The 12,912-nt window shown below is 41.3% G+C and overlaps 1 protein-coding gene across 1 annotated transcript in view; it reads right to left on the bottom strand.

Annotated features, from left to right (window-relative positions):
* The window catches only part of LOC134227938 (synaptic vesicle glycoprotein 2B), a 113,356-nt gene that overhangs the window by 45,632 nt on the left and 54,812 nt on the right, over positions 1-12,912 (bottom strand). Inside the window, exons 3-4 of the mRNA XM_062709652.1 lie at positions 10,527-10,689; positions 9,907-10,088 (exon numbers count right to left, since the gene is read on the bottom strand). Coding sequence (XP_062565636.1) covers positions 9,907-10,088; positions 10,527-10,689 — 345 coding nt within the window. The remainder of the gene's footprint in view (positions 1-9,906; positions 10,089-10,526; positions 10,690-12,912) is intronic.

Genomic DNA, 12,912 nt, shown 5'->3' with positions numbered 1-12,912 from the left:
TTAGTGTTCATTAAGCACTTCCACAGTTATTAACCAAGTTACCATTTTTGCATTCGTATATCATGAGGCTAACACGATGATACTTTTATGCCCAGGGAAGTCGAGACAATTTTCAATCCGAAAATTACCTAGACCGGCACCGGGAATCGAACCCAGCCACCCTCAGCATGGTCTTGCTTTGTAGCCGCGCGTCTTACCGCACGGCTAAGGAGGGCCCGCGAATGAAATACCAAAAACACCTGATAGCATTTTATTCTAGAATTTTCCTTTTGTTAAAACAAAGGGTATTCAACAGAGGTGTTTTGTCAAATCAATATGTTTATCAAAGTATTGCCAAGCTTTATTAACTTTAATTGTAATTCCTGAAAATAGTTCTCCCCTAATTTTCATCAAAGATATCATTTTAGCTTAACATACCATCTTCTAATGACAGTAATTTTATTTTTATGTGCTCAAAAGATGATATATTTTTGTTCACAAAATTTGTTTTCAAGTAACTATGTACGAATATAATACATTTATTTTTATTATTAGAAATACGCTGTAAAGTAGGAAGGGGTATGGAATTGCCAAAATTTGCGTTATGGAACATCCATTAATTACGTAACGCACAAATTGGGCATTTTCGCTCCCCCCCTATGTCGCACTTTTTGCAAAAAACATCTGAAATTTTTGTATGGATCGTTACACTTCGCTCAACCTCCCTCCCCTTCTAAGCGTTACGTAATTTATGTACGCTTCCGTACGTGATCTGTGAACGTTTGTGTTTCATTTTGAAGTCAACTAGTAACCCTCTAACGCCCAAGACCGCCTTTAGTCGGGATACTTTAATTTTTTTTGTAATTTTTAATTGTTAAGATTTCAAAATTGATTTCTTCAACCTGTTTTTCATTCAACCTTCTGTTATTTTTTCGACCCTCTTTTCCTTCGACCTTTTGTCATTTCGATCTTTTGTCCTTTCGACATTTTACCTTTTGACCTTTTGTTTTCAACTTTTTATCCTTTCGACCTTTTGTCCTTTCGACCTTTTATCCTTTCAGCTCTTTGTCCTTTCGACCTTTTGCCCTTTCGACCTTTTGTCCTTTGCTGAACCGCCACCCTAGCCCAGATGTTATGGCTAAGATATTATTTAAGCAATAAACGAATCAGACAATGGCCTCAAATCTTATGGCCAAAATACGATATATTGTTGAAATATAATTCTGTGCGTATAGTTAAAATCTTGAAATATAATTCCTACACTGACTTGATTGATATTGATATTTATAATATAACAGAGACCTACACTCTGTTTATTTCACCAATTTATTTGAAAAGACAAAGGAACAAAACGTCGAAAGGAACAGAAGGTCGAAAGGGACAACAGCTTGTAACGGACAAAACGTCGAAAAGCACAAAATGTCGAAAGGACAAAATGTCGAAAGGGAAAAAAAGTTGATCAAGAACACGTTTATAACAAGTTGGGTGTATTCCAAAGGAATTTGTGAATTGCATTTAACTTCAAGTAGAAGTAATACACTCATCTCATCATTCAATGTTGAAGAATAGGCAATTTTCAAAGAAGGAGTAAGAATCATGAAACAATATTATGAATATCTAACAAATTAATAAAACTTGTATTGTGCGAGATTGATTATCTCCGTTTTAGTTTCTAGTCTATTTCGACCATTTGTCCCTTTCAACTTTTTGTTCTTTTTGACCTTTTGTCTCATTCGACGTTTTGTCCTTTCGACATTTTGTTCCGTTCGACGTTTTGCCCTTTCGACCTTTTGTACTTTTCGATCATTTGTCCTTACGACATTTTGTGTTTCAACCTTTTGCCTTTCGACATTTTGTCTCTCGACCTTTTGTCCTTTGCCCTTTCTTTTTACTAATAGCTCCTTATAGTACACACGGTCAAGCAGTTTGACCAACATTGATTCCACCTCTCGTTTATTCAAACATCTAACCGCCGCACGAACAATCAATTTATTCTACCAACAATATCACACACGAACGACCGAAGCGCCAACTTGAGCACCAACCATCAAAAAATATATGGGGGTTCACTACAAATGCTCAAACATGTTCGTCAAACCTTGACTCCGCCCTCGACTACTCAAACCAAAATCAAACCCTTTTTATTTTTTCCAGCCGAGCCGCCAACTGTCAAATGGTTATTATAACAACTTCATACACGTTCTTCAAACAAAGCAGCAACCGAAGCGTTTTCTTGGGGGCGGAGTCAATTATTGATAATACCGGTATTAGAAACGGAAAATACTGGTATTTCCGGTATTTCAAATTTTGCTGTCATTTTGTCGACGTTTTGTCCTTTCGACATTTTGTTCCGTTCGACGTTTTGCCATTTCGACCTTTTGTACTTTTCGATCATTTGTCCTTTCGACATTTCGTGTTTCAACCTTTTGCCTTTCGACATTTTGTGTCTCGACCTTTTGTCCCTTGCTCTTTCTTTTTACTAATAGCTCCTTATAGAACGTACACACGGTCAAGCAGTTTAACCAACATTGATTCCACCTCTCGTTTATTCAAACATCCAACCGCCGTACGAACAATCAATTTATTCTACCAACAATATCACACACGAACGACCGAAGCGCCAACTTGAGCACCAACCATCAAAAAATATATGGGGTTCACTACCAGGGCTGAAAATAGTCATCCTCGTCGTATTAAGAAAGCGAAAAAAATTTAGTCTTCATCATAACATTGCACGACGCAACACCTATTCGTTTTCTTCGCGCCGCATGCGTACCACGACGATAGTCGCGCAGTCAAAAGTTATGACGATTTTCGTCGTCACTTCTTCACACAATTGACTGCACGTCATTTTAGACGGACTGGTTAAAAACATAATGGCGTCTCAAATAAACAAATAGTAGGAACTTTGGTATCATAAATGTATCGATAACATACATAACGCTTTCATACGTTACTTCAAATTCATTATTACAAAGGATTAGTAAAAATCTTCGCATGGCAGCTGCCGCTTGAAGAATAACGGTATGAAGTCTTCGCTCTTCGATGTCGTCATGACGATTTGGTTACACGACGAAAGCTAACGTCGTGCGCGTCATTGACGATGTGTAGAGTAGCAATGAAGACACTGCAACTCGTCGCTACTGTGGCATTTCGTGCTATGACGATGACTATTGTCAGCCCTGTTCACTACAAATGCTCAAACATGTTCGTCAAACCTTGACTCCGCCCTCGACTACTCAAACCAAAATCAAACCCTTTTTATTTTTTCCAGCCGAGCCGCCAACTGTCAAATGGTTATTATAACAACTTCATACACGTTCAAACAAAGCAGCAACCGAAGCGTTTTCTTGGGGGCGGAGTCAATGTTCGTCAAACTGCTTGACTGGTGTGTACGTTGCATAACAGCCGTGAATATCTCCTGATTTTCAATTTCGCTTCTTTTCTACTTTCCTTACATTAAGGAAATGATGACGCTTAATCCAAAATTCAAATGAACAATCGCTCACTTTGAGTTCTGATTAATCACGGAGTACAGTCAGTCTAAGCTAAGCTAAGCTTTATTGTGGCAGATAATGCCAAAATATGGACACAGCTGAGGCTGATTGATACGATGCTGGTTGAGTCTATATTGAGCGCCAAAAATATCCGATGAGATATCTTATTCGTTGGTGACATTAGATGGATTGAAGCAGGGAGATATAATGTAAGACGGTATTATATTCCCCCTTAAGGCAATACTTAGATAACTTATTACGTTTCAACGCTAACTATGTGTTATTTAGTAGTATATTTAGTTGTCAAAAGCCGCAAATGTGATGCCTGTTAGTAGTTATACGAAAATATTATAGAGAAAACGTAATAAAACTTTATTTAAAAGACATAAACAATGAACAAAACGCCCTAGCAAAATGAAAATTCCATGAATAATTAGGAACTTTAAAAAAAATAGGAAATTATCAATAAATAAATCTGGGTAGAAGCAATAAATAAAAAGAAAATTTTCATAAATTACCTATGCTCCTCGATTCCTTTTGGTTTTGGGTGTTGAAGTACGGTTCAACTACCCTACCTTTTGGCCAGCGGGTTCGTCGTCAAACTGCTACTCAAACATAGTTTTCATTTATTGATCCTTATCCTAGCACTTTTCGAGAACTACTTACAATCCACAATACTGGTTCAGCGGATCAACCTAATTTGTCGCCAGAATCCGAATTTATTAATCCGAATAATAAATTGTAGCTTCACCGTGTCTGCAGGTAAGAATTTTCAATATTGTTTACATGTATTATTAATCATTTTCTTTTTCTTTTCAGGTTTTACTCACTGGACTTGGTATCGCAACTGACCGAACTCTTCTCTGCTGATTTTAATTACTTATTTCAAGCTTTTATGTCACAAGAAACAGTATATTTTAATTGCTTTCAATAATCACGAACTAATTTTGCATTCGAAAACGATGGCGAACTTTTGTTTTTATTTTGTCTTCTCTATACCTCCTACCGTTTCTTCTACTACCAATATATTTTTCTCTCTCCTATTTTTACCACCACTGCTACGCGCGAACTGTCATGTTGCCCGTTATGCTGCAACCAGGGCTGTTAATGCGGCGTCGTAACACCCCAGCCCGTAACATCCGGTCTCTCCGGATTTACCGAATCTCCAAAGCCGCTAGATTCACCACACCTCGTCTTTGAACCTTGCCGTCCGCAGTTCTCACGTCCGCCATTCGAATCCGTCCGTCCGAACCCTTTATCACCGCCACCACAATACCTCGTCGCCAGGACTTCCGGTTCTTCCCATCGACCACGAATACCAGGTCGCCTTCGTCGATTGGCTTTTGTTCGTCGAACCATTTCGACCGCTGGTTGATCGTCGGAAGATACTCCCGGCACCATCTCTCCCACATTTTGTCTGCCAGAAGCTGGGACCGCTTGTAAACGTTCCGCAGAGCTTCGGCAGAACCCGTGGAAAACCTCTCCACCTCCAAGTCAGCACCCGACACCGTTCCCCGTAGAAAATGGTTCGGCGTCAGTGCTTCTGCTTCGCCAGAGTCTTGCGGCAAGTAGGTCAACGGACGCGTGTTGATCATGTCCGCCGCTTCCGCCAGAGTTGTCGCCAAGATCTCATCGTTGAGCTTTCTCCCGTCATCAAGCGCCCGCATCGCCTCTTTCACCAACTGCATCATCCGCTCTCAGACACCGCCCATTTGTTGGGTACCCGGCGGAATAAATTGCCACGCGGTAGATGAGCTGCCCACGATTTCTGCACACTCCCGATTGATGACGTCCATCTTCACCATCTCGTTATTTGCTCCGCGAAAGCAAGTGGCATTGTCGGAAAAGATTTGACTTGGCTTGCCAAACTTGCTGCGGAAACGAGCGATGGCCATCCGACACGACTCGGTTGTGAGACTGTGCACAACCTCTAGGTGCACCGCACGTACAGCCAAACAGGTGAAGACTGCCACCCAACGCTTCTCTTTTCGCCGGCCAACCGTGACTTCCACCGGACCCAGGTAATCTAAACCTACGGAGCTGAATGGCCGAAGACTAGACGTTACCCGTTCAACCGGCAGTGGAGCCATTCTCGGTGTTCGTGGACGACACTTGTTGACCTTGCACCAGATACATTTGCTTACTACCTGATGAATCGCTGGACGCATTTTCGGGATCTGGAACCGCTGCCTCATCTCGTTGAATACGGTCTCCGAATTACCGTGTCCGAACTGCTCGTGGTAGTGCTGTATCAGCTTCTGCGTTATCGCGTGTGAACGCGACAAAATTATCGGGTACCGTTGGTCGAAGGAACTCTCCACGCTGTTTGCCAGTCTTCCATCCATGCGTAGTACCCTTTGTTGTCTAATGCCGGTGAACTTTTGTAGATTTGGCTACTCTTTTTATACTTTCCAACCGTGCTCCCGGCGGTCGTGCTACGTTGTTGGTTAGCGTGCTCATCTCATCCGGAAAGCTATCCCACTGAGCCTGCCGCCACAGGATTGTCTCCGCCTGCTGGAGCTCTTCTCGCCGAAGTGGCGCTTTGATGGCTTCGTAGTTCACTGCCGTCGTCTTCTTCAGCTGCTGCTGCTTTGCTGTAGCCTGTGCAGCAACTACCGGCTCTCCTCGTATCTTTCGCCGACAGTTGGCGATGAAGCGTACCACGGTCGCTGTCACTCGCAGTAGCTTCGCCCAACTGGATATCGGTTCGACGTTGATCGCCCCGTGGAATAGGACGACACCTCGCGCTTCTTCGTTGGTCTCTTCGTACCCTACTTCAAGCGTTGGCCACAGTTCTTGCGGCCGATATAGGAACGAGGGTCCGCAAAACCATTCTCCCTCACTTTGTAACGGCGGACCTTGACCCCACTTCGTCAGCACGTCTGCGATGTTCAGCTTGGTCGGAATCCATCGCCAGTCCGCCACCTTCGTCAGCTCCTGAATCTCTCGTTATTACAAAATTTTCAAAACGACTTGTCTGCTTTTGTAAACAAAGATTCAAACGACGATTTGACGAATCTGATAGCTCACCCACGCAAACCAAACCATCAATAGGTAGGGGAAGGATTCCGCTACCTGTTGATAGTGTTGGTTTGCGTGGGAGAGCTATCAGGTTCGTCAAATCGTCATTTGAATCTTTGTTTACAAAAGCAGCTAAGTCGTTTTGAAAATTTTGTCTTGAATTTTAAATTTTCCATAAAAATATAACATTTCAAAGCTGCGAGGCGAAAGTGTCCCAGTGGGGGATGTATTGCCAATATAAAGAAGGAAAATTTTATATTTATTTACTGTTCTGGATTACATATCCTCAAGTGCATCAGAAAATATGTCTAGAAACAAAATGTCCGAAGGGGGTGAGCCAGCCCAGGGCTGCAAATCTCTATAATATAGACAATAAATTGTCCTAAGCCGAGAAGTATGTCCAAGAATATTCATGTGATCATAATACATGAATTATACGAGTTTTGGATAAACGTAAACTATTTCAGGTTCTCCAAAACATCCTGAGCTCAGAACATGTGATTTACCCGATCAACCAAGTCATGAACGATATATCGTGTAGGATTTCATTCATCACTTTTACAAGCTACTACAGACCTTTTTGGATCTCCAAAGCGTCATGGAGTTGAGAACATGTGATCTATCCGATCAACCAAGTCAAATCGATGTATCCGTACATTGTTGAACATCGCAGCAGGTCCGTTCAGCCGATAAGATTGCGCTCCTTAATTTTACAAGCATCTACAGGCCCTTTATGGTTCACCAAAGTATCCTGGAGTTCAGAACATGTGATCTACCCGATCAATCAAGTCCTGAATGATGTATCCGTACATAGCTAAACATCTCAGCAGGTCTATTTAGTCAAAAGATATCCATTCATTTCTTTTACATACTACTACAAGCCTTTATAGCTCTTTAAAACGTCTTGGAGTTTAGAACATATGGTCAACCAAATGCTGAACATTGTATTCGTGCATCGCTGAACATCTTACCAGGTTCATTATGCCGATAGGATTGCACTCATTACTTTAACAACCATTTACAACAGGCCCTTTATGATTCTTCAAAACGTCCTGGAATTCAGAACATGTGATCTATCGGATCAATCAAGTCATGAAAGATTTATACGTTCAGAGCTAAACATCCCATCAGGCCCATTTAGCCGATAGGACTTGACTAATTACTTTTACAAACTACTACAGACCTTTTTGATCTTCCAAAACGTCCTGGAGTTCAGAACATGTGATCTACCAGATCAACCAAGTTCTAAAATATGCATCCGTGCATCGTTGCACATCCAAGCAGGACTATCGAGCAGATAGGATTTTACTAATTTATTTCACAAGCTTCAGTTGCCCGTAGCAGCCCAATTCGGATCGATTTGGTTGCTGCAACTCAAATGTGAACAAATACAGTTGTGAAAACTCATATGTGAATATGTACATTATGTGGAAGATATTGATTTGAAAAATGTATTGGAGGAAACCACATTCCCTTCGGTGGGACTCGAACCCATGACCCTACAGTACGCTGGACTGGTGCTTTAACCAACTATGCTACGAAAGACCTCCGTCGGCCTTCGCAACCTATCGGCTACTGAATGAGCTCGAGATTCCCAAATTGTACGCATAGTCAAATCACTCGCAATCCATTTCTCAAGTCAACACTTCCACATGTGTATAGTACACTTTCACATTAGGGGAGCGTGAGTATTTATAATGTCTGAAGACTACACACATTCTTCATCAGCAACTGTACTGATCAAGTGAGGTTGTGTGAGCTATTTGCCAGTCAGTCGTCAAGCTCAGACCCGACCGCATTGCGTAGGCAAGAGCACGCAACTCAGGTATGGTGCGATGAGAACATTTCAAAAGCCTTGGTTGATTTGGTAGATAACGTGGAGACATAACGAGAACATTTTGGAATACCTTGAATATCTCGTGTTCAAGAAATTCAATTTACATAGTGCGCATACGCTTTTTGAACCGAATTTGGTATATGCCGATGATGAGGACATTGCCAAAGACTTGGTTGATCTGGTAGATAACGTGAGATGATCTCGAGAACATTTTGGAGAACCTTGAGCGTTTCGTATTCCTGAAAATTGATCATTGGCTTGACGTTCACGATGATTAAACCGTACAGAGTGTTCAAAATTATCATACAATGCGGTATAGGACTCAAATATTTCATATTCATTTGCATGCTCTTAGAAGCGAAATTTTCTCAAGCTTTCGGATATCTGGGTCTTCAGGGTCAGTCAGTCACACTTGCCCTTCCATATTTTTCCTGTAAAGCCAACATCTTGATGAACAATTTTGCTGAAGAAAGCGGGGTCCTAGCTCTTTGCTGTGATTTTAAACAGCCAATCTAAAAAGCTAGGCATATATGACCCATCCGTACCGAAAGAGTTAATAACGAAATCTAACTGTTTTTTCTTTCTTCGTAGACTGATTGATGCTGTCCATCTTTCAAAGTCCTATGACGATAGCGAATACTTACTAGGTTTGAAAGATTGTAATTTCCCGGTACGCGAGAAAGTAAAAGATCGTCACAGTGTAATCGAAATTGATTCCAATCAAAGTTGAATCCATTTAACGATATGCATTGCCTTTGAAGGTACGATGGCGATGGTATTAAGCCAGAATTCGCTGCCCATATGGCTGCGAATGTCAGAAAGGCTAAAAGTGTAAGGTGTGGGAAACGAAGTGCTTGCAATTGCAATTTGGAGTTCGATTCTTGCATTCTATCTCGTTATCCTTGTCAGTCCGTTTCAGTCTTGGCTATCCTGCGGTTATCTGGCAATGTGGCGTATGCGCCATTTTATTATTTTAGTCTTCGGACAGTGTTCATCAAACTTTGGTATGTTGCATACGTCACTTTTAAGATTTCGACTGTAGGTCAATACGAAAGGCTCTGTGTTAAAAGTGCTGGTGACAGTCGTGGAAACTGGTAACTGCTCTAGTGACGGTGAGTTTCGATATGCGGAAGCGTTTGTCAAGGAGCTATTTGATTATTGATGGCAAACCGTTACATTGTCTGTGCCGTTACTTTCGACATTCCGCACCCATCGCATTTTCCCGCAAAGGATTTTTACTAGATTGTTAGTTTTCTCCAACCTCCCTGTACTATTCTTATTAGCCATACTAAAATGAAGGATAATCATGCCAAAACTCGGTTCGAATATGGTTTGAGACGATTCTTACGGTTTCGTATCGTTTAGAATTATCGTTTTTTGAATATAAGGGGCACAGATTTCGAAATGTGAAGCAAATTATAATCCAGAACAGTTGACACTGACGTGCACATTTTTCATCGTGCGCTGAAAAATTCTTCCTGTCGGCAAACATGGCACACGCCACAACTACTGTCAATATTGACTTGATAACCGCCGTCACGTTACAGCTCGCGCGATGGGTAATCAACTCACCGAAATTTCCGCCAAACAAAGTGAAGCCCCACTGCTGCGGGATGATGATCCAAGCCAACGATGGCAGAATGACGTTGGCAATGCTGTAGAAGATACCGACCACTATCATCACCCGGGATCGATGCTGCAGGCTGTGAAATTCGGACAGATAGGACATCAGCACCGCAAACGGCCCACAGATGCTGCGGGTGAAATCGAGAACAGGATAGAACGAAAAAGCCGGAGATTAGTTTCAGAATGGAATTGGATTTTTTTTACATGATGCTTGACCATGTGAGATGTCCGGCGACAGGTGGTGGTACATTTATTCAGATTGAGAACTTTCACATCTGTTGTTATTAATTGCATCGTCTTATTGTAGCTGGGTTGTAGGAAGTTATCTGCATCCACCACATTGTGCCTGAACTGGTTTAGTACTTCTAGTTTTCAATTCTATAAGTATAAGGAAATGTAGCTAGCGAGTCAGATTTATTTATTTTTTGTGATTGTAACATTACTTAATTTCAATTAAAATACAAATAAGTGTTTGAATAAATTTCTTTACATAACCCAAAGTCTGATATTATCTCAGTCCTGATTGTTATTCTCTACTATGAAACGCATTCCGTCAGAGTACTTACATGAAGCCGCCCATAAACTTGAAGATCATAATTGCGACCACGTTCTGGCTGGTGGCACACAGAATATTGAACGTCCCATCCAGGAGGAAACCGTAGATAAGAAGGCGCTTGCGGCCGTACATATCCGAGAGGGCGCCCCATAAGAAGGCGGACGTTATCATGCCTACGAAGAGAAAGAATAATCGATGAATAATTGCTGATTTGAAAGATGCTTCGATGCTGATGCATCAATAATAAAAAAACAATGACGGAACTATGGAGAGGATGCTTTATAGATGACCAGACGCAATGTATATTGAACAATGGATCAAAAGTTTAAAAATGGTTTAAATAATTATTTTGTAATTCCGAATCGTAATACCTGTTTTTGTCTTTCTCGTACACCAAGGTGCAACGAAAAGGCTATATATTTTGTGATAGAAGGCCCGGAGACCTATAGTGTCATATACCAATCGACTCAGCTTGAAGAAGTGAGATGATGGATGTCTGTATGTGTGTATGTGTGTGTATGTATGTGCGCATAATAAAACTCACTCATCTTTTAGGCACTTCTCTTGATCTGATTGCATTCGACGGGGAATCCTGTCCCGTTAATCTTTCCTATTAAAAATTTGCCAGATCGGACTATGGTATCAAAAGTTATGGCAAAATACGATTTATTTACAAAAAAACACGCTAAGAAAATCTCACTCAAGTCTTTTTAGTACATATAATGCACGAGAAAGGCACAAACACCGCTAGGTGGATAAATAAGTTTTTTTTAATGCTCGAATAATATAACGGCCCACTTTACCTTTAAATGTGTTTCTTGAATATGTGAAGAATGGAATAGAATTACTTTATACTAGTCTGAACAGTAGGGTGGCTCAAAAAACACTTTTCCAATTTTTTTGATGGGCCGCACTCTTATACGGTTCTATTTGATGCCATGATGCTCTGGACAAAATTTCAGCCAAATCGGCCAACGTTTGGGCGGTGCTAAACTCGTTGGAAGTTTATATGGAAAAATGTATGCAGAAACATCCAAAAACAGTGATTTGCAGTTGGACGGCACTATTTACGATCAAGAACCATGATACTTATTATGGTCTTGTAGAATTAAATACAGAATGTTATGCTGAAAACCGCGAGAAGACTAGAGTTTATTAGGCAAAGATATTAGCATTTTACTGGAGTGTTGTAGGGGTGAATTTATTTCTTTTCAAAGGTAATAGAAACGAAATTTGCTCAAACCCCAATTTAGAGAAATGCTAATAACTTAGCCGGGCAAACTCTAATCTTCTCGCGGTTTTCTGCATAATATTCTGTATTAAATTCTTCAATATCTGAATGAGTATCATAGTTCTTCATCGTAAGTTGTGCCGTCCAACTGCAATTTACTGTTTTTGGATGTTTCTGCATACATTTTTGCATATAAACGTCCAACGAGTTTAGCACCGCCCAAACGTTGACCGATTTGGCTGAAATTTTGTCCAGAGCATCAAGACATCAAATAGAACCGAATAAGAGGGCGGCCCATCTAAAAAATTGAAAAAAGTTTTTCCCATACTAATTTGAGCCACCCTACTGAACAGTGTTGCGTTTCTTTAGTCTAAATCTAAACAGTTTAGAATTAGTTCAATTAAGAACTCTGTGGTCATATAGTTAACGGTCATTGTAATTCACATGCTTCAAATTGTAATTCTCAATGGTATTCAAGAAAAAAAAAATACCATCGGTAGCACCGGTAGGTGAATATATTTCATAATTCACATTCATTTATATTTATAGTAAGTTTTTCCGTTGAATGCAATTTTTTTGTGCGACGTGTTTTTCGCACACACATACATACATACACGCACACTCAGACATCACCTCGGACAATGAGTCGTGGAAGTCGTGAATATATATGTCGATAATGGATGGGAACGACAGCGTCGCAACTGTATTCAGCGTGCGGTGAGCGCGTAGCCGCAGAACGTGGCGCCTAGACAGGTTTCGGGGGAGCTCCCGCTTTCGGGAAATTTCTCGTCGGAGTAGGCTAGATCCGCCGTCGGGGACTATCCGAGTTGTTCGCGATCGCAACCGAGGCGGCAGCTAAATGGCTCAACAAATAAGGTGGGTGCTGAATAGCTCAAGGGCATCGAAAATCGGTTATCGGAGTAGGCTAGGTCCACCGCCGGGGACCAGCTGAGTAGACCGTGGCGTGCGAATGCACCGGCTTAGGGTCGTCGGGCACCATTGAACTGGAGGGTTAGGGACAAAAGGTCGAAAGACAAAAGGTCGAAAGGACAAAAGGTCGAAAGACAAAACGTCGAAAGACAAAAGGTCGAAGGGACAAAAGGTCGAAAAGGACAAAAGGTCGAAAGGGACAAAAGGTCGAAAGGACAAAACGTCGAACGGGACA

Source organism: Armigeres subalbatus, chromosome 1 (genome assembly GCF_024139115.2).
Source record: "Armigeres subalbatus isolate Guangzhou_Male chromosome 1, GZ_Asu_2, whole genome shotgun sequence".
Lineage (NCBI taxonomy): Eukaryota > Metazoa > Arthropoda > Insecta > Diptera > Culicidae > Armigeres > Armigeres subalbatus.
The sequence above is the reverse complement of the archived record's forward strand: the minus strand, read 5'-3'. Positions and strand labels throughout refer to the sequence as shown.